Raw genomic sequence first — 21,956 nt, forward strand, 5'->3', positions numbered from 1 at the left:
CCCAACCCTGTCTTCAAAACTACCCAGACCCCTGCCCGCCCTGAAATCTAAACCCTACCCCGCCCTGAAAACCTAAACCCTACCCCGCCCTGTCATAAAAACTAGCCCGACCCCCCACCTTAAACCCTAAAAGCTATTGTGCCCCGCCCTAAAACCTACCCCTCCCTGTCCTAAAAACTACTCTGACCCCTCTCACCTGACCTAAACCCTAAAACTTGCCCTGTCCTAAAAACTAACCCAACCCCCACTCCTGCTCTAAACCCTACCCTGTACTCAAAACTACCCAACCCTGTCTTGAAAACTACCCAGACCCCTGCCCCGCCCTGAAACCTAAACCCTACCCCACCTAGTTATAAAAACTAGCCCGACCCCCCACCTTAAACCCTAAAAGCTACTGTGCCCTGTCCTAAAACCTACCTCTCCCTGTCCTAAAAATTACTCTGACCCCTCTCACCTGCCCTAAGCCCTAAAACTTGCCCTGTCCTAAAAACTACCCAACACTGTCCTAAAAACTACCTGAGCCCCACCCAAACCCTAAATCATACCCTTCTCTGTCCTAAAAATTCCCCTGCCTTAAACCCTAAAAGATACCCTGCAATGTTCTAAAATTTACCCTGCTCTGTCTAAAAATCTACTAAACTAAAACCTATCCTACCCTGTCCTAAAAAGTACCCCGGCCCCCACCCCACCCCACCCCACGCTAACCCTTATAACCTGCCCTGTCCTAAAAACTCCCCCACCCTGACCTAACAACTACCCAACCTTATCCCCACCCTGAACCTTAAAACCTACTACAGCCTGTCCTAAAAACTACCCTAAACCCTAGCCTTAAACTCTAAAACCTACCATGTCCTTTCCAAAAAACTACCACGACCCCACTCAAAACCCTAAAAACAACCCTGCTGTGTCCTAAAACCTACCCCACCATGTTCTAAAATCTACCTCAACCCAGACCCACACCCAGCTCCAAACCCTAAAACCGATCCTGCCTAAGTCCTAAGAACTACCTTGACCCCCACACTGTTCTAAACCCTAAAATCTACCCTGTCCTAAAAAGTCCCCCACCCTGTCCTAAAAATTACATGGTCCCTTGCACTCGCCCTAAACCCTTAAACCTACCCTGTCGTGTCCTAAAAACAACCCTGACCCCCACACTGTCCTAAATTCTAAAAGCTACCCTGTCCTCAAAGCTCCCCGATACTGTCCTAAAAACTACCCGGACCCTTGCCCTAAACCCTAAAACCTACACTTTCCTGTCCTAAAAACTACCCCAATCCCAATCAAAAACCTAAAAGCTACTCCGCCCTTTCCTTAAACCTACCCTGCCCTTAAAACTACCCCAAACCCAACCCTTTCCCATACCCAAAAACCTACCCTGTCCTAAAAAGTCACTCACCCTGTCCTAAAAACTACCCAACTCTCTAACCTAAACTCTAAAACCTACTCTGCGTTGTCCTAAGAATTACCCCGCCCTGTGTTAAACCCTAAAAACTACCCTATCCTTAAAACACCCCACCCTGTCCTAAAACCTACCCAGCACCCCACCATCAACCCTACAACCTACCCTGCCCTGTTCTAAAAATGACCCCTCCCTAAACCCCAAAACCTAACCTGCCCTGCCCTAAGACCTACCCCTCCCTGTCCTAAAAACTACCCCAAGCCCCACCCCACCCTAAACCCTAAAATCTGCCTAGTCCTTAATACTCCCCCACACTAAACCCTAAAACCTACCCTACCATACGCTGTTCTAAAAACTCAACAACTCTGTTCTAAAAGCTACCCCAATCCCTCACCCCCACCCTAAACCTAAAACCTACCCCTCCCTGTCCTTAAAACTACCACAACCTCACCCTAAACCCTAAAACCTGCACTGTCCTAAAAACTACCATGACTTCCGTCCCCGCCCTACAGCATAAAACCTACCCTGCTCTGCCCCAAAAACTACCCTTACCCCACCCTGCCCTAAAACCTACCCCACCCTGGCCTAAAATCTACCCCAATCCCCTGCTTCCACCCTGAACCCTAAAACCTACCTTGTCCTAAGAACTACCCTGACCCCCACACCGTTCTGAACCCTAAAATCTACCCTGTCCTTATAACTCCCCCACCCTGTCCTAAAAGCTACCTGGTCCTCTGCCCTAAACGCTAAAACCTACCCTGTCTTGCCCTAAAAACTACCCAGACACCGTCCTAAACGCTAAAACTATCCTGTGCTAAAAGCTCCCCCACACTGTCCTAAAATCTACCCGAAACCTTGCATCTGGCCTAAACCCTAAAACCTACCCTGTCCTAAAACTCCCCCACCCTGTCCTAAAAACTACCTGGTCGCCTGCCCCCACCCTAAATCCTAAAACCTACCTTGTCCTGTCCTAAAAACTACCCTGACCCCACACCGTCCTAAACCCTGAAAGCTACCCTGTCCTAAAAACTCCCCCACCCTATCCTAAAAAGTACCTTGCCCCTGCCCTAAACACTAGCCCTAAACTCTAAAATCTACCCTGTCCTTTCCACAAAACTACCACGACCCCACTCAAAATCCTAAAAGCTACCATGCCCTGTCCTAAAACCTACCCCTCCATGTCCTAAAAAATACCCCGACCCTCACCCAGGCCCAAACCCTAAAACCTACTCTGTCGTAAAAACTCACCCACCCGGTAATGAAAACTACCCGACCACCTGCACCCTACCCTAAAACATACTCTGCCCTGTCCTAAGAACCACCCTAACTCCCACACCCTCCTAAACCCTAAAATCTACCCTGTCCTAAAAGCTACCCAGAGCCTACTCAAAACCCTAAAAGCTACCCCGCCCTTTCCTAAAACCTACCCGCCCTGTCCTAAAAACTACCCCAAACCCCACCCTGCCCTAAACCCTAAAACCTACCCTATCCTAAAAACTCCACCAACCTGTCCTATAAACTATTCAATTCCCTGACCTAAACCCTAAATCCTACTCTGCCCTGTCCTTAGAATTACCCCACCATGCTTAAACCCTAAAACCTACCCTATCCTAAAAACTTCCCACCCTGTCCTAAAAATTATCCAGGCCCCTGCCCCACCCTCAATCTTAAAACCTACCCTGCACTGTCCTAAAAACGACCCCACCCCAAACCCTAAAGCCTACCCTGCCCTGTCCTAACACCTACCCCTCCCTGTCCAAAAACTAGCCCGAGCCCCACCCCGCGCTAACCCCTAAAATCTAACCTGTCCTAAAAACTACCCCAACTCGTTGCCCTAAACCCTAAAATATCCCTGCCCTGTCCTGAAAACTACCCTGTCCCCTACCCTAAATCCAAAAACCTACCCTGCCCTTAAAACCCCCTCACCCTGTACTAAAAACTACCCTTACCCTCTGCCCCCATCCTAAACCCTAAAACCTACCCTACCCTACCCTGTTCTAAAAAACCCCGCCCTGTTCTAAAAGCTACCCCAACCCCTCACCTCCACCCTAAAACCTAAAACCTACCCCTCCCTGTCCTTAAAACTACCACAATCCCACCCTAAACCCTAAAACCCACACTGTTCTAAAAACTAACCCGACTTCAGTCCCCGCCCTACAGCGAAAAACCTTCCCTGCTCTGTCCCAAAAACTACCCTGACCCCCGCCCTGCCCTAAACCCTAAAACCTACCCCACCCTGTCCTAAAATCTATCCCAATCCCCTGCTTCCAACCTGAACCCTAAAACCTACCCTGTCCTAAGAACTACCCTGACCCCCACACCGTTCTGAACCCTAAAATCTACCCTGTCCTAAAAACTCCCCGACCCTGTCCTAAAAACTACCTGGTCCTCTGCCCCTGACCTAAATCCTAAAACCTACCCTGTCTTGTCCTAAAAACTACCCTGACCCCGACACCGTCCTAAACGCTAAAACTATCCTGTCCTAAAAGCTCCCCCACACTCTCCTAAAATCTATCTGGACCCCTGCCCCTGCCCTAAACCCTGAAACCTACCCTGTCTTAAAACTCCCCCACCCTGTCCTAAAAACTACCTAGTCCCCTGCCCCCACCCTAAATCCTAAAACCTACCCTCTCCTGTCCTAAGAACTACCCTGACCCCACACCGTCCTAAACCATAAACCTACCCTGTCCTAAACACTTCCCCACCCTATCCTAAAAACGACCCTGTCCCCTGACCTAAACCCTAGCACTAAACATTAAAACCTACCCTGTCCTTTCCAAAAAACTACCACGACCCCACTCAAAAACCTAAAAGCTACCATGCCCTGTCCTAAAACCTATCCCTTATGTCCTAAAATATACCCCGACCCCAACCCATCTCCAAACCCTAAAACCTACCCTGTCATAAAAACTCCCCCACCCTGTCCTAAAAACTACCCGATCACCTACCCCCACCATAAAACCTACCCTGCCCTGTCCTAAGAACTACCCTGACCCCCACACCGTCCTAAACCCTAAAATCTACCCTGTCCTAAAAACTACCTGATCACCTACCCCCACCATAAAACCTACCCTGCCCTATCCTAAGAACTACCCTGACCCCCACACCATCCTAAACCCTAAAATCTACCCTGTCCTAAAAGCTCCCCTACCCTCTCCTAAATACTACCCAGCCCCCGCCCCACCCTAAACCTTAAAACCTACACTGTCCTGTCCTATAAACTACTACCACGACCCATAAAACAATGTATAAGCACACGTGGTTGTATCAAATGAAATTAAGCATTTTATAATTAATCAATTCTATGTAAATAATCAATTCAAATATAATGCAATCCAAAAAATATCAATGTTTAGAACAGATAAATCAACAAAGTACATGAAATCTATGTTACAGAAATCCTATTATAGGTTGATTAATCATCGGTCCATAATCCAAAATAAGAGTCCTACTACATCCTCAATTCCAAATAGGGATCCAAAATATATTCAAGGTTTTCAAACACGATCCAGTCCAATCCAAAAAACTGTCCACTATTGATATGTTCGTCCTGTGGTCAACACGTGTTTCATCCGGGGGGTGCCCCTAGGATTTCATCAGGACCTCCTACAATAATATTATCATAAACATCATTGTAAAAAACGCCAAATTTCAATCATATTTCACTTATATATATTAGTACTCCTGTTGTGTATATTCATGCAGGATGTATGCAATGGAAACCAAAAGTGATTACATATTTTGTGAAAATTATGTGCCAACTTTCAACTAACAGATCTCAAACACAATCTTAATATACAAGAAGAGTGTATGTATAATTAATCTGATTAATAAACATGCAGTATCCCGAACCTCAACACCTTATTAGTGAGAACTTCACAGCAACAACTAAATAGTCTCCTTATAAACCACAGTGTAAAATGATATCCATGCGTCTAACCCTACCTCGAAAACTAGCTCCATTTGTTATGTTAAGAGTTCTCAACTCTCACAAATCTTTAACAAGACCTTCTGTTGTAAAAGAAAAATGGTGAACCTTAAATTATCTAGCTCCCTTACTATGCTAATGATGGTAAGCCTCATTCTTTACCATCATATGACTTACCCTGGGCTGTGTCTCAATCGGCTAGTAAGATTCAATAACCATATGCTTTTCTATCCCCTATGATGAAAATAAACACGATTTATTAGCTCTGCTATATTACGAAGTGTAAATCTAATACTAGCTTATATTTAAGAGGAGTAACACTTACCTATTAATTCTTATTATTATTTAGACCTACGCACCACCATAAAACCTACCCTGCCCTGTCCTAAGAACTACCCTGACCCCCACACCGTCCTAAACCCTAAAATCTACCCTGTCCTAAAAGCTCCCCTACCCTCTCTTAAAAACGACCCAGCCCCCGCCCCACCCTAAACCTTAAAACCTACCCTGTCCTGTCCTATAAACTACTACCACGACCCCACTCAAAACCCTAAAAGCTACCATGCACTGTCCTAAAACCTACCCCACCATGTCCTAAAAAATACCTGACCCCACCCCATCCCCAAACCCTAAAACCTACCTTGTTGTAAAAACTCCCACACCCTGTCCTAAAACGACCCGACCACCTGCCCCCACCCTAAAACCTACCCTGCCCTGTCCATAAGAACTACCCTGACCCCCACACCGTCCTAAACTCTAAAATCTACCCTATCCTAAAAGCTCCCTACCCTCTCCTAAAAACTACCCAGCCCCCTCCCCACCCTAAACCCTAAAACCTACCCTACCCTGTCCTAGAAACTATCACAACCTAAACCCTAAAACCTTCCCTGCCCTGTCCTAAAACCTATGCCCTGACCTAAAAACTAACCCGAGCCCCACCCTGCCCTAAACCCTAAAATCTACCCTGTCCTAAAAACTACCCCAACTCCGTGCCCTAAACCCTTAAAACCTACCCTGTCCTAAAAACTCCCCCATACTGTCTTAAAACTACCCTGACGCTCTACCCCATCCCAAACCCTAAAACCTACCCTACCCTTTCCTAAAAACTCCCCCACCCTGTCCTAAAAGCAACCTCAACCCCTCACCTCCACCCTAAACCCTAAAACCTACCCCACCCTCTCCTAACATCTACGTCAACTCTCTGCCTCCACCCTGAACCCTAAAACCTACCCTGTCATTAAAAAAAAAAATCTCTTTCCTAAAAACTACCCCAACCCCACACCCTGCCCAAAACCCTAAAACCTACCAGCCCTGTTCTTAAAACTTCTCTGACCCTTCCCCCACCCTAAACCTTAAAACCTACCCTGTCCTAAAAACTCCCCCACCCTGTCCTAAAAACTACCCTGTCCCCTGTTCCCACCCTTAACCCTAAAACTTGCCCTGTTTTGTCCTAAAAACGACCCTGACCCCCAGACCGCCCTAAACCCTAAAACCTACCCTGTGCTTAAAACATCCCCACCCTGTCCTAAAAACTACCCTGTCCCCTGCCCCTACCCTAAAATCTACTATGTCCTTTCCAAAAAAGTACCACAACCCCACTCAAAACCCTAAAAGCTACCCTGCCCTGTCCCAAAACCTACCCCACCATGTTCTAAAAACTACCCTGACCCCCAACCTGCCCCAAACTCTAAGACCTACTCTTTCCTAAAAACTTCCCAACCCAGTCATAAAAACTACCCAATCCCCTGCCCTAAACCCTGAACCTACTCTGCCCAGTCCTAAGAATTACTCCACCCTGCCTTAAACCCTAAAGCCTACCCTGTCCTAAAATCTCCCCTAGCCTCTCTTAAAAACTACCCAGCCCCCTACCCCACCGTAAACCCTAAAACCTACCCTGGCCTGTCCTAAAAACTACCCCGGCCCACCCTAAAGCCTAAAACCTACCCTGCCCTGTCTTAAACCTACCCCTCCCTATCCTAAAAACTACCCCACCCCGCCCTAAAACCTAAAATCTACTCTGTCCTAAAACTACCCTAACTCCTTTCACTAAACCCTAAAACCTACCATGCCCTGTCCTAAAAACTACCCTGCCCTAAAACCTACCCTGTCCTGAAAATTCCCCCACCCTGTCTGAAAAATTACCCGGACGCCCTACCCCCAATCTAAACTCTGAAACCGACCCTGACCTGTCCCAAAAACTACCCTGACCCCCCGCTCTGCTCTAAACCCTAAAACCTGCCCCACCCTGTAATAAAATATACCCCAACCCCCTGCCTTCACTCTGCACCCTAAACCCTTTCCTCTCCTAAGAGCTACCCTTACCCCCATACCGTTCAAAACCCTAAAATCTACCCTGTCATAAAAACTCCCCCACCCTGTCCTAAAAACTACCTGGTCCTCTGCCCCAATCCAAAACCCTAAAATGTACTCTGTCTTGTCCTAAAAACTACCCTGACCTCCACACCATCCTAAATGTTAAAACTACCCTGTCCTAAAAGCTCCCCCACAATGTCCTAAACTCTACCTGGACCCTTGCTCCTGCCCTAAAACCCTCCCTGTCCTGTCATAAAAACTACCCGATCCCACTCAAAACCCTAAAAGCTACCCAGCTCTGTCCTAGAACATACCCCGCCCTGTTCTAAAAACTACCTAGACCCCCAACCTCCCCAAACCCTAAAACCTACCCTGTCCTAAAAACTCCCCCATCCTGTCCTAAAAACTACCCAATATCCTGCCCTAAACCCTAAAACCTACTCTGCCCTGCCCTAAGAATTACCCCACCCCACCTTAAACCCTAAAACCTTCCCTGTCCCAAAAACTCCTCCACTCTGTCCTAAAAACTACCCAGCGCCCTGCCCCCACCCTCAACCCAAAAAATCTACCCTGTCCTAAAGGCTCCCCTACCCTGTCCTAAAAACTGCCCAACCACGTGCCCCCACCCTGAAACCTACCCTGCCCTTTCCTAAGAACTACCTAGACCCCCACACCGTCCTAAACCCTAAAATCTACCATGTCCTAAAAACACCTCCACCCTGTCCTAAAAACTACCTGGTCCTCTGCCCCCACCCTAAACCCTAAAACCTACCCTTATTCCCACACCATACTAAACCCTAAAATCTGCACTCTCCATTCCAAAAAAACTACCACGACCCAACTCAAAACCGTAAAAGCTACCATGCCCTGTTCTAAAACCTACCCCGCCATGTCCTAAATACTACCCTGACCCCCACCTTGCCCCAAACCCTAAAACCTACCTTGTCTGTCCTAAAACCTCCCCCACCCTGTCCTAAAAATTACCTGCCCGCACCCTAAGACCTACCATGCCCTGTCCTAAGAACTACCCTGACCCCCACACCATCCTAAACCCTAAAACCTACCCTGTCCTAAAAGCTCCCCCACACTATCCTAAAAACTACCCGGACCCTTGCCCCTGCCCTAAACCCTAAAACCTACCCTGTCCTGTCCTAAAAACTACCCCAACCCCACTCAAAACCGTAAAAGCTATCCTGCCCTGTTTTAAAACCTACCTCACCCTGTCCTAAAAACTACCCCGAACTCCGCTCTGCCCCAAACCCTAAACCCTACCCTGCCCTAAAAACTCCCTCACCCTGTCTTAAAAATTACCCAGCCCCCTGCCCCGCCCCACCCTAAATCCTAAAAACTACTCTGCCCTGTACTAAAAACTACCCCGCCCCACCCTAAACCCTGAAATCTACCCTGTCCTAAAAACTACCCCAACCCCTTGCCCTAAACCCTCAAACCTACCCTGCCATTAAAACACCTCCACCTTGTGCTCAAAACTACCCTGACCCCCTGCCCCCACCCTAAACCCTAAAAATCTACCCTGCCCTGTCCTAAAACTTACCCTACCCCGCCCTAAACTCCAAAACCTACCCTGTCCTAAAAACTACCCAAACCCCTCACCCCCACCCTAAAACCTACCCTGCCCTGAGCCCTAAAACTACCGGGAACCCACTCTAAACCCTACAACCAATACTGTCCTAAAAACTACCTCGACTTCCCATCCACACCCTACACCCTAAAACTTACTCTGCCCTGTCCCAAAAACTACCATGACGCCCGCCCTGCCTAAACCCTATAACCTACCCCACCCTGTCCTAAAATCTACCCCAAGCCTTCACCCTCTACCCTAAAACCTACCCTGTCCTAAAAAATAAACTATTCCAACCCCCCACCCCGCCCTAAATGCTAAAACCTACCCGGTCCCATCCTTAAAACTAACCTGACCCTGCCTCCACCCTAAACCCTAAAACCTACCGTGTCCTAAAAACTCCCCCACCCTCTCCTAAAAAACACCTGGTCCCTTGGCCCCTCCCTAAACCCTAAAACCAACTATGTCCTGTCCTAAAAGCTACCCTGACCTCCACACTGTCCTAAACCCTAAAACCTTCCCTATCCTAAAAACTCCCCCACCTTGCCCTAAAAACTACCCAACCTCCTGCCCCCGCCCTAAACCCTAAAACCTACCCAACCCTGCCCTAAAAACTACCCGCCCTAAACCCTAAAACCTACCCTGCCTTGTCCTAATACCTATCCCTCCCTTTGCTAAAAATTACCACCACCCCACCCCGCCCTAAACTGTAAAATATACCCTGTCCTAAAAACTACCCTAACTCCTTGCCCTAAACTCTAAAACCTACACTGCCCTGTCCTACAAACTACCCTGCCTCCTTCCCTAAACCATAAAACCTACCCTGTCCTAAAAAAAACACACCCTGTCTTAAAAATTACCCTGCCTCCACCCTAAACCCTAAAACCTACTCTACCCTGTCCTAAAAACTCCCCCACTCTGTTCTAAAAGCTACCCCACCCTAAAACCTACCCTCCCTGTCCTTAAAACTACCACAACCATACCCTAAACCCTAACACCTACATTGTCCTAAAACCTCCCCTGCCCTGTCCCAAAAACTACCCTGACCCCCTCCCTGCCCTGAACCAATCCCACCCTGTCCTAAAATTTACCCCAACCCCCTGCCTCCACTCTGAACCCTAAAACCTACCTTGTCCTAAAAGAAAACCAACCCTGTCCTAAAAACTACCCTAGCCCACACCCACACCCCGCCCTAAAGCCTAAAATCTAACCTGCCCTGTCCGTAAAACTACCCTGACTCTGCCCCCACCCTAAACCCTAAACCTACTCTGTCCCAAAACTCCCCCACCCTTTCCTAAAAACTACCTGGTCCCCTGCTCCTTCCCTAAATCCTAAAACTTACCCTGTCCTGTCCTACAAACTACCCTGACCCCCACACCGTCTTAAACCGTAAAACCTACCCTGTCCTAAAAATACCCTACCATGTCCTAAAAACTACCCTGTCCCCTGCCCTAAACCCTAGCCCTAAACTCTAAAATCTACCCTGTCCTTTCCAAAAAACCACCACAACCCCACTCAAAACCCTAAAAGCTACCCTGCCCTGTCATAGAACCTACCCTGACCCCCAACCAGCCTTAAAACCTAAAACCTACCCTGTCCTAAAAACTCCCCCACCCTGACCTACAAACTACCCGACCACCTGCCCCCACCTTAAAACCTACTGTGCCCAGTCCTAAGAACTACCCTGACCCCCACACTGTCCTAAACCGTAAAATCTACCCTGTCCTAAAAACTCCCCCACCCTGTCCTAAAAACTACCCGACCACCTGCCCCACCCTAAAACCTACCGTGCCCTGTCCTAAGAACTACCCTGACCCCCACACTGTCCTAAACCATAAAATCTACCCTGTCTTTAAAACTTCCCCACCCTTTCCTAAAAACTACCTGGTCCCCTGCCCCCACCCTAAAACCTATCCTGTTTTGTCCTAAAAACTACCCTGAACCCCACACCGTCCTAAACACTAAAACCTACCCTGTCCTAAAAGCTCCCTCACACTGTCCTAAAAACTACCCGGACCCTTGCCCCTGCCCTAATCCCCTCAACTTACCCAGTCCTGTCCTCAAAACTACCCCGACCCCACTCAAAACCCTAAAAGCTATCCCGCACTTTTCTAAAACCTACCTCGCCCCGTCCTAAAAACTAATCTGAACCTCACTCTGCTCCCTGTCCTAAAAACTCCCCCACCCTGCCCTCAAAACTACCCAATCCCCTGCCCTAAACCCTAAAACCTACTCTGCCTTTTCCTAAAAACTACCCAGTCCCCTGCCCTCACCTTGAACCCTAAACCCTACCCTGCCCTGTCCTACAAACTACCCCACCCTAAACTCTAAAACTTACTCTGCCCTGTCTTAAACTACCCTAACCCCCTGCCCTCACCCTAAACCCTAAAACCTACCCTGCCCAGTCCTAAAAACTACCCACCCAAAACTCTGAAACCTACCCTGTCCTAAAAACTCCCCCACCCTGTCCTAAAAACTACCCCAACCCCTCAGCCCCGCCCTAAACTCTAAAACGTACCCTGCCTTGTCACAAAAACATCCATGACCCCCCAACCCCTGCCCTAACCCCTAAAACCTACCCTGTCCTAAAAGCTCCCCCACCCTGTCCTAAAAACTACCCGGCCCCCAACTCCTCCCTAAACCCAAAAGCCTACCTGCCCTGTCCTAAAAACTACTCCACCCCCTCCCTAATCCCTAAAAGCTACTGTGCCCTGTCCTGAAGCCTACCCCGCCCTGTCCTAACATCTCCCCCACCCCACCCTAAACCCTAAAACCTACCTTATCCTAAAAATTCACCCAACCTGTCCTAAAAACTACCCTGCCCCCACCGTGAACCCTAAAACCTACCCTGCTCTGTCCTAAAAACGACCCTGCCTCCAACCCACCGCACCATCCTAAAACCTACCCTGTACTAAAAACTCCCCCACCCTGTCCAAAAACTACTCCACTCCCATCCCTGCCCTAAACCCTACAACCTACACTGTCCTAAAAACTACCCCAACTCTCCAACCTGATGACCTACACCCTAAAACTTTACCCTGCGCTGTCCCAAAAACTACTCTGACCATCCACTGCACCGAGAACTCTTAAACCTACGCTACCCTGTCCTTAAAAATCCCCCACCCCAACCCCACTTACCCATCCACTGCATTCCTCTTCCAGCAGTTCCTCCTGTGTGCCTGAACCACACAAATGCATGGTGCCTTAACCACGTTGTGAGAGATTGGAAAGAGGGAAAACTATAATGGAACATGTTAGAAATGGAGTCTTTGGTTGGCAGTCAGGTTACCCCCTGTCCAAGAAAGGACCCTCTCTCTCGTCAAGGTAAGTCACACACAATTCAAATTATCCTGTGCCCACCCTTTAGTGGCTTGGCACTGAGCAGTCAGGCTTAACTTTGAAGGCAATGTTTAAAGTATTTTTGCAATAAATTATACAATAACACAAAATAAACACCACAAAAATACACCACTGGAGGTTTAGAACAATATATAATATTTATCTGATTAAATGCAGATCAAAACGATCAAAATGTAATAAATACACCTTGAAATATCACTTTAGGAAATTATAAAAAGAGTATTAAGTTCTTGAAAGCAATAAGTGTCTCTTGTAAGCACAAAGTACCTGGTTTGTGTCTAAATTATCTGCAAGGGGCAGCAGAGGAGGAGGAGCATGGAACCCAGGGAGGTGTGAGTCGGTTTCTCCAGGCGCACACAGATGATGCATTGATAATTTTCACACAATCAGGGCCTTGCGTCGATTTCCAGAGCGTGGACTTGCATCCTCTTCTGGTTGCAGGGTATTTGGAAGCCCCGGGGATGATGCAGAGAAATCCTGGGTGTGCAGGATGAAGTCATAGGAGCTGCTTCGACCCGGTGGGTGATGCAGGGAAATTTCTGTTGCACGGCAGGCGCTGCATCGATTCTTCTCACAGGAAGTCGGGCTACGTCGTTCCGGCTCGGCTATGCATCGATCCAGTGGGCCGTGCATCGAAGTTCCGGTTACAATGCTGAAGCTGCGTCGATCTCCACTCGGGGAGCCGGGCTGCGTCATTCCGGTTCGGCGTGCAGTGACTTTCTCACTGCGATGCAGGCTGTGCAATGAGTGGCTTAGAAGTGAACAAGGTCTCCTTTCAGTTCCATTCTGTGTGGCAGGGTCCCAGTAGGGGATTTGGCAGTCCATTGTGTGAGGTCAGGCCACTGTCCTTTAAAATGTAAGCGTCAGGCCCTCCACCCTCCCAGCTCATTCAGTATGCAGATGTGTGCAGGTGTGACTGAGCATCCTGTGTTTGGGGTTGTCTGAGTGAAATGCACAAGGGAGCTGTCAACTAACCCAGCCAGATGTGGATTGTAAGGCACAGAAGGATTTAAGTGTATAGAAATGCTCACTTTCTAAAAATGGAATTTCGAGAATAGCAATATTAAATCTAGTTCACCAATAAGCAGGGTTTTCTGTGACCATTCTGGCCATACTAAATATGACCTGGTTACTCCTTTCAGATCAGAATCTACCACTCAAACAGTATATGAGGGGAGCCCTAATGCTATCCTGTGAAAGGACCAATCCTCACAGCAGTGTAAAATCGAATTTAGCAGTTTTACACTACCAGGACATATAGAACACACATGTCCATTTTCTGCCTTTTATCTTCATAGCACGCTGCCCTATGGCAGACCTAGGGCCTACCTTAAGGGTCACTTATATGTAGAAAAAGGGGAGTTTAAGGCTTGGCAATTACTTATAAATGCCAAGCCGAAGTGGCAGTGAAACTGCACACACAGGCCCTGCAATGGCAGGCCTGAGACATGGTTAGGGGGCTACTTATGTGGGTGGCACAACCAGTGCTGCAGCCCACTAGTAGCATTTAATTTACAGGCCCTGGGCACATGTAGTGCATTTGACTAGGGACGTACAAGTAAATTAAATAGGACAATTGAGTATTAGCAAATGTCACTATGTTTTAAGGAGAGAACATATGCACTTTAGCACTGATTAGCAGTGGTAAAGTGCTCAGAGTCCTAATGCCAGCAAAAATGAGGTCTGAAAAAGAGGAGGAGGAAAGCAAAAAGTTTGGGGGTGACCCTGCAGAAAGGCCATTTCCAACAGAACAGGTAAATGAAGAGGAATAATCTAGTTTGTTGAATACATATCCTAGGTTAAAGTGGGAATAGGAATGATGGGGCGAATTGTGTGTGGTGTGCAAATGACCTTTGAGAGATGTTACAGCAGAATATGTAGTGAAGGTGTGTGAAAGAAGTTATGAGGTGAGTGAGAATAATTTGTTGGATGCAGAGCCAATTTCGAGAGATTTGGTTTGTGGGAAGACTGACTATTACAATCTGATGCATAAATGGGTTGGATCTTTTGATCTTGCCTTAGTGTTTCCTAGAATTTATCATATGAGTGAAATGGATAATAAACTTGCTTTGAAAAGAATGAACTAGAGATTTGGAAAGGTAGAAATATTGAGTGCTATAATTCCTTCGATAGGTGTGGCAATTAATTATGTGAAAATAAGGCATTTATTAGTTAAACTTGTAGTAGTTGCAGCTTGAGCTTTGTAACTGATAAATACATAGGTGATTGCTATTAGGGCTATCATAATGCAGAATCAGTTAGAATTAGATAATCTCCCGTTGAAGGAAGGTGGATTTTGCTAGGTGATAAAGGCAAAGACAGGTTGTTTGTGTGTTCCACATAACAGTAAGTTAAATAATTTTATAGTACTGATATAACTAACATCTCACACATAATTCAGTCTTTCAAAGAGCATCACTTGTGGGAAGCTGTAGGTTCCTGAGTTAGTGAGGTAGGAAAGGGTTTTAGTAAAGTTGATGAATGGTTAGATTAATTTTAAAAACTTGTAATAATTCTAATGGTTTATGCAATTGTCTTATTCCTTTTACCAAACAATTTCTCAGTGTCTGTTCAAGAAATGTGGAAATAGTTAATAAAAGTTATTCAAACAGGAAAACATCTGAGGAACATGAGATAGTGCATAGCAAGAATTGTGTCTGTATCAAACTAAAAATGACAGAGAAGAATTCCAGAAAGAAGCAGAAAGTGATGCAGATTTAATTATTTTCTGATTAATAAAGTTATGATTGGAATTTAGTGACTATAGCATAATCAGAGGGGGGAACTGTGGAAGCATTTATTTTTCTACATTTATTTGTTCATGTAATAAAGAATAATGAATAATATTATTTTGATGATAGGTCAACAATGTAGATGATAACCAAATGTAGTTATAGCTGAAATGAATAAATGAATTTCATATGCAGTATTGAAGTATGTTTATTAATATGATTTAATTAGGTCACACTTATGTGAAAATATAGTGTGATAACACAATTTTGGATAGAATGGATTCTATTTTTGTGTGCGAATGAAGAGTGATGACTATCCCACACCACTTGCACTGGTTCGGCCTTCCACTGTTCTCCTTTGCTATCCTTAGGGAATAAAGTGCTACAATGGGATGCTTGGTTCAGAATGAGGAGACAATTGTGAAACTACAACTTGTGCAAGCCCCACATCCTGCACAGCTACTAACCCAATATCTTACAGAGAGGAGATGGAGGACCAGGCATTTAAGAACCAGTCCAGAAACTAAGATAAAAGCCAGAAACCTAGTGAATGCTTAAGGCACAAAATATATGGGCCAATATCTAATAGGTCCCATTTTCAACTCAGACAGTCAGGGAATGGTTCCAAGACTTGCCAGAATTAATAGAATAATCAACTTACCTAAATATGCCAGAATAGAGGGTTTGTTGGTGATGATTGGAGGAATATTGTCCTTATTCACCAGCATTTGGCAGGAGAAGTTCAAAAACAGTTGGGTAAATCAGATGGTTTCCCAGGACTATGTTTAGAGTTTCTGAGGCATTCCCAGGACAAAAACTTTTTTTTACTCTTCTTCCAAATAACCCAGAGAAGAGACAGACTTTGCATCAGAAATGCGTTAATCCTAATGCAGAAGAATTCATTAGTTCTTGTTCCAGAGGTGGAACAAGTTAAGGTATGATATTCACTTGTCTTCTTTCTGAGAAAATTATTCTAGAGAGTATGGTCTCATGTGTTCCGAAAAACAATTGCTATTCTCCACAGGAGATGCTCAGATTTATCACGATATGCTGGTTAGGTCCCAGTCCGAAGGAGAGGTAATCATGAATCTTTAGGAGGTAGTGTACTTTTTAAAGGAATTTGGATATCTTTACACCCTGTGTCTCCAACCAGTAGATACTAAGCTACGAGTAGCTCCCAGACACCTCCAGAGCAGCGTATGACCCTGAATTAATTTTTCAAATAAGGAAATGATCACATTTTTCCTTTAAAGTTAAGGAACAACTGTGTTTATTTTGCATTATTATCATCAGGTTGCAGATAGCAGGGCCTGATAATGAGCAGTGTGCAGTCAAATTTACGACCTGGGATTCAGCTGGGGCACAAAGGTGCAAAACTGAAGCACTGAGGTATTTAACTCACAAATAAACAGCCTTGTCAATCTAATATTGGAGGGTGAGGACAAATACATTTTTCTGAATTCTGTTAAATGGGAGAAAATTAAAATGAAATGTTACCTCAATGATTACTCTTCATTTTACTTTTCTGCCATTTCAAAGTATCATATTTACAAACATCAGGCCCCTTGCTCCCCATGGCCAGTAGAAACTGCCATATGTATAAGTAAAAAATGCAGTATTTTTTTCAATGGGAGTCATTTAAAGTTCATAAAAATGCTCCATATTTTTAATAGTTTTGCACAACATTTTTTTGCTCTTTAAATGTCTCCTTATTTAAAAAAAAATGGTTCTATGTTTGTGTTATACATGTAGCGTTACCACATATGATGAGAAGAATTTACTGTGCCACAAGTACATAAAACACAGGCTCTCGGTCACCCATACACATATCATATTCATACACACACATGTTTGTACATCCCCAAAAGACCACGCTCTCACTTACACACATGGCAGCCCTGTCATAGTGCCCTAGTCAAAGTATTTTGTTCAAACCATAGTATCTGGCTCTATATACATTAAGTTTAAAATCAATTGATCTGGTTGTCGGGGTGTCAATACAATACACAAGTTGTTTAGCCTTCAGTAGCTCACTATGATTTTCACTGATCAGAAAAGGTTAGATCCCCCAGTTCTAAACAATGAAAACTCAATTCTGGAGCCATACCAGAGCCTAGTATACATAGATGATTGGCTGCGATCAAATGTGGGGCTAGTATGTCTGCCCAGGAGCAGAAGTTTAAGTTAATTCAATGAATGCCAGCTCTCCTACATCAGGTCTTTTCCTCAGGAAAACAGTTTCTGCATGTTCAGACATCTAAAACATAGTGAGCAGTGTTCAGTCTAAATTAGCATAAGTCATTGGTTGGATGGAGTGAGAAGAGTAGAGAAATAGGAAACATTTCACCCTAAGTTGTTTTCTGACAAGGATCTGGGTATCCTTTTATGCTACCTCTGTCCTCAGCAAGGTCATGTAGGAAGCCATCTTTATACTAGATAAAAATCTGAGAGTCATTGAGGTCAGACCATCCTACTGTTCTTGAATTCTTTTATGTCTACTATGGTTATTCTCGGCATATCAACTCTTATGCAAAGTGTTGTACTTGGCTTGATTTGTCTTTTACTCTATTTTTTTGCAAGACCCTGCTCAAGGATATGAGCCTACTCCTCTACTTGCATAGTACCTTAGCTATACATAATTTATACATTTTATATATGTTATCTTGTTGGTCGCTACTATAAACAGTTGTTGTAAAATGTTAAGAATAACTTTTGATCCATTTATATTTGAATGTAACAAGATGGCTAACCCTTCCCTCACTTCTCTTCCCTTAAACCTACAGCTCACATCCAGTTTCAACTTACAATCTTGGAAACGTTTACATCGGATCTAAATGATAAAACATCAGTAAAGTACATCAACTATAAAACCAAGTTTGAGACAGAAGTATGTTTTCTTTGCCTATTTTCATGTTGAAATCTAAACATTTTTATTGTCCTTTGTTGGTCTAATTGTCTTTTTGTAGATAGGAACATTTTCAAAAACAAGCAGTGGTAATGCCACTATGCCTTGCTTATGAATGAAAGTTTCTCTTCACTCATTGATAGGTTTAGGCACTCAGTAAGTCATCATACATACACTGTCACTCATCCTTGAACTCATGTATCCATTCCTCCACCTACCACTCATTCTTCCATTCACCCACTCACTCAACCAAAACCACTAAAACATAAACACAAACTCAACAGCATATTCAAGGTAAATTAAAAGAATAAAAGTAGGAAAAAGAAAACACGCTGACACCAAAATGGAGAGTATATACATGAAATATCAAATATTATTAAACCTAGCAGCAAGAGGACTCAGCCTTAAGAAGACATTACCCGCATCAACATTTTCATCCTCAATGGACAATCCTTTTCTTTGTCAAATTTGTTTTCAAATGACAACAGTCATTGGCAAAGCCAATGGGTCTCAGCTTTAAAAGGCAACACTATTCGCTTTCCCAATGCTTTTTGTCAACTGCATGTGAATGCATAGCATAACCATTTGGCCATGCTTTACAATAAGCTGCCAAGAGTGGGGTGAAGGTCCATGAAGAATAGGAGCTCTCTAGGATAGGTAATAGAACCAAAAATAGCACATGGACTGCCAAGAGTGCTAAATGAAGATCTTTGTCAAAGATGAAGTTACAGGAGAGAAATTGAGACAGCAGATAGAGGGTACAGGGAGACTTGCTAGAGAGATAAGATAGACAGAAGCAGATAGAACAGCAGGGCTGTCGGAATGCTTTTTCTTGGGGAAAACACCTGGAAGCAGCAAGAGGAAGGTAGAGGGAGAATAGCTGGGGTGAAAAAGGGATGAGGTGTACAAGGTACAAGTAGGCAGTGATATAGATAGAGGGCAGCAGAGGAAATGTGTGCTAGTGTATGAGAGAGAGAGAGACAATACAACCAAGGTTCAGCATAAATAGCTGGAAAACAAGTGTGGAGGAGAGCTGGATTAGAAAGAATAGAAAGAAAGGGAGTGTGCAGAAGTTAGAAGTCTTAAAATGCTCACATTTTCATTTAGACTGCTGAGGAAACAGGTCACTGGTGAGCCATTCCATTCATCAAGGACTAGTAGATACTATTGTTTACATCTCTGATCATTTTCAGGCAGCTTTGCATTTGCCGTTAATTCAACTTACCACCAAAGAATCCATATTCTTAGAGCTTCCAGTGCAGGTCATCAGTAATTAGGCATATTATACATTGAGGTGTTTTTTTCCTGGGCTGGGTGAAGCCAGAATTCCTCAGACTGAATCATTATTTGCAAAACACAGATACATTTTGGTGGCCAATTGGATCTTCAAATTGTGCAGCAGAATGTATAATTATGTGAGCATCATCACCTAATTCCAGTGGCCCTGCCTATATGTAAGCCGTCCAACATGATACAAATGCCATTGGAAGCACTGGTGGTGTTCCTCCTAATTTAAAATCAAGCCTTACTATGCAGAAGGTGGAACTTTACAAGAAGGTTTCCTGATAGCAGAATACCTCCTAGGCCTTCTTGCCATAAACATCAAACCCTCAAGGATATGCCTATTAGTTCTTGTTGAAATTTATTTCCTTTCTATGGGACTTCACCTTTTGGCTAGAGCCAAAGTGGGGGAGGGGGTGTACGGAAAGAGCTGCCATTAAAAAAATGTATTAAAAAGACTTGGATTAAGGGAGTACAGGGAAAGCAATAAATTATCTAGGAGGAATGGTGGAAAGGGAATATTAAGGGAAGAATGCACACAGGGAATGAGCAAAAAAGTAGATTACAAGCACAACCATTGAGTGCTGAAAAAGAAATAAAAAGTTATCTGAAAGCAAGCAAAGTTACCAGTGAAAGAATACATGTCAATCAGGCAGAACACAGTGAGATCTAGACACTCCTCAATTGAACAAACTCAGGAATAGGAAGTGAGCATGGGCCTGGACCAAAGAGCATGATGCCTGGACTTGTCAACTGGCTTAATACTAAAATCTAGTCAGAGTTTAGAAATGGCCAGTAAATATACTGTTAGAAGCCATCACGTGTAGATTCTTCTTAAATCAGTGCCTAATTTGAGCGAGTGGTTTCTTGTGTTCAGCACTGGCACTTAATTGTCAGCACCAGCACATTTGACAGCAGCTGCATGGTGGCATGTAATTTAACTAGAAGCAGAATAACATATGTGTATTACATCAACACACATTAAACACAACTAACACCTGCTACCCAAGCCATTCTTATTGCTTTGAGGGCCTCGAACAATCTGAATTTTCACACTTATAGCAGCCTGATGGTTAGCAGTTGTGCAGGTGCTGTCATTGACAATGCTGGAAAAGTCAACGGGTGGTGCAAGCTGGAGATGCCTCCTGACGAGGGCCCTGGTACTAACTGTTTGGCAAATTAATCACTGCCTTATATTCACTAATTGTGGATGTAAAACCTGACTATGGCCCTCATCATGACCCTGGCAGTCTAATGGCCGCCAGGGCCGCTGTGGCGGTGTCACCACAAATGGGCCAAAAGTGAATACCGCCAAATTAGGAGTTTGGTGGTTTGGGCGAAGCCAAACCGTCGAGCCTCCACCCATCCCACCACATTACCCCGTTCCGCCGTGCTGGAGGTGGGCAGCTCCAGCACAGCAGTTGATGTGATACCGCTAGTGGTATCACGAGGCAGGAGACTGCTAGCATTTTTCTGGTGGTCACACTGCTAAAAAAATCTGGTGGTCTTGCACTCAGGGGACAGGAAGAAGCATTCCTCTTGCCAGGATGTACTCGCACACACATCAACATAACTGCACACATCCACTCACACACTTCTACACCCACACACCCACACAGACGTGACATATACACCCATTCACACTGACAAACACCACATACACACACGCATTCACTTCCCCATGCACATACATTCATTCACACACACACACCCTGAACCGCATACACACACGGATTCACTCCACCCTTCCCCTCATGTGCATACATACTTTCACACACACACCCCACTACATCACATACTTGCAGTCACCCGCTCTTCCCATCCACTCACACAATCACCTTCCTCCCCGTCCACACACAATCACTCACACACACAGACACGCGCCCACAAACACTTCCGCTCCCCCTGCATTCATGATATTCACACACACACTCACTCACGCACTCAAACACACACACACACTCCCTCCCCTGTCGGACAATCCACTTACCATGTTTGTTAAGGAGGTAGTCTGGGAGGGGATGGGTCCTGGCGCTTCCACCACCGGCAGCGCCTCGATATCTGGACACCGCCACACCGTATTACGGCTTGTAATATGGTGTGTGGTCTCATTTTGGTGTGGCTTACCACCTCTGCACTGCCAAACACCAACATGACTGGTCTCAGAATTCCACCCGATTTTGGGCTGATGTCAGAGATCAGTCTTAGTAGGGCGGTCTTAAGACCACCAACACTGGTGTCATTTCGGCACCCACAGCTTCGGCGGTCTTTTGAAAAGACTGCTGAAGGCGTGATGAGGGCCTACATTTTCCCTATTCACTGTATTGAATACCCCCTCCATCAAAACTAGCATTGGCAAACCTAGGTCCATTGTTGATCTTTTCTTTCCTCTTGGCTTTAAATTACTGCAGCTTTAAGATATGTTTTAAAAGCACTGGGGTAAATAAAAAAAGAAAAGG

The 21,956-nt window shown here is 45.1% G+C and overlaps 1 protein-coding gene across 3 annotated transcripts in view; it reads left to right on the forward strand.

Moving 5' to 3' along the window:
- LOC138296692 (adhesion G protein-coupled receptor F5-like) overlaps positions 1–21,956 on the forward strand; it is a 1,076,691-nt gene that overhangs the window by 635,082 nt on the left and 419,653 nt on the right. For all 3 annotated transcript variants that reach the window (XM_069236057.1, XM_069236058.1, XM_069236059.1), the window contains one exon: positions 18,095–18,198. In XM_069236057.1, coding sequence (XP_069092158.1) covers positions 18,095–18,198 — 104 coding nt within the window. The remainder of the gene's footprint in view (positions 1–18,094; positions 18,199–21,956) is intronic.

Source organism: Pleurodeles waltl, chromosome 5 (assembly GCF_031143425.1).
Source record: "Pleurodeles waltl isolate 20211129_DDA chromosome 5, aPleWal1.hap1.20221129, whole genome shotgun sequence".
NCBI lineage: Eukaryota > Metazoa > Chordata > Amphibia > Caudata > Salamandridae > Pleurodeles > Pleurodeles waltl.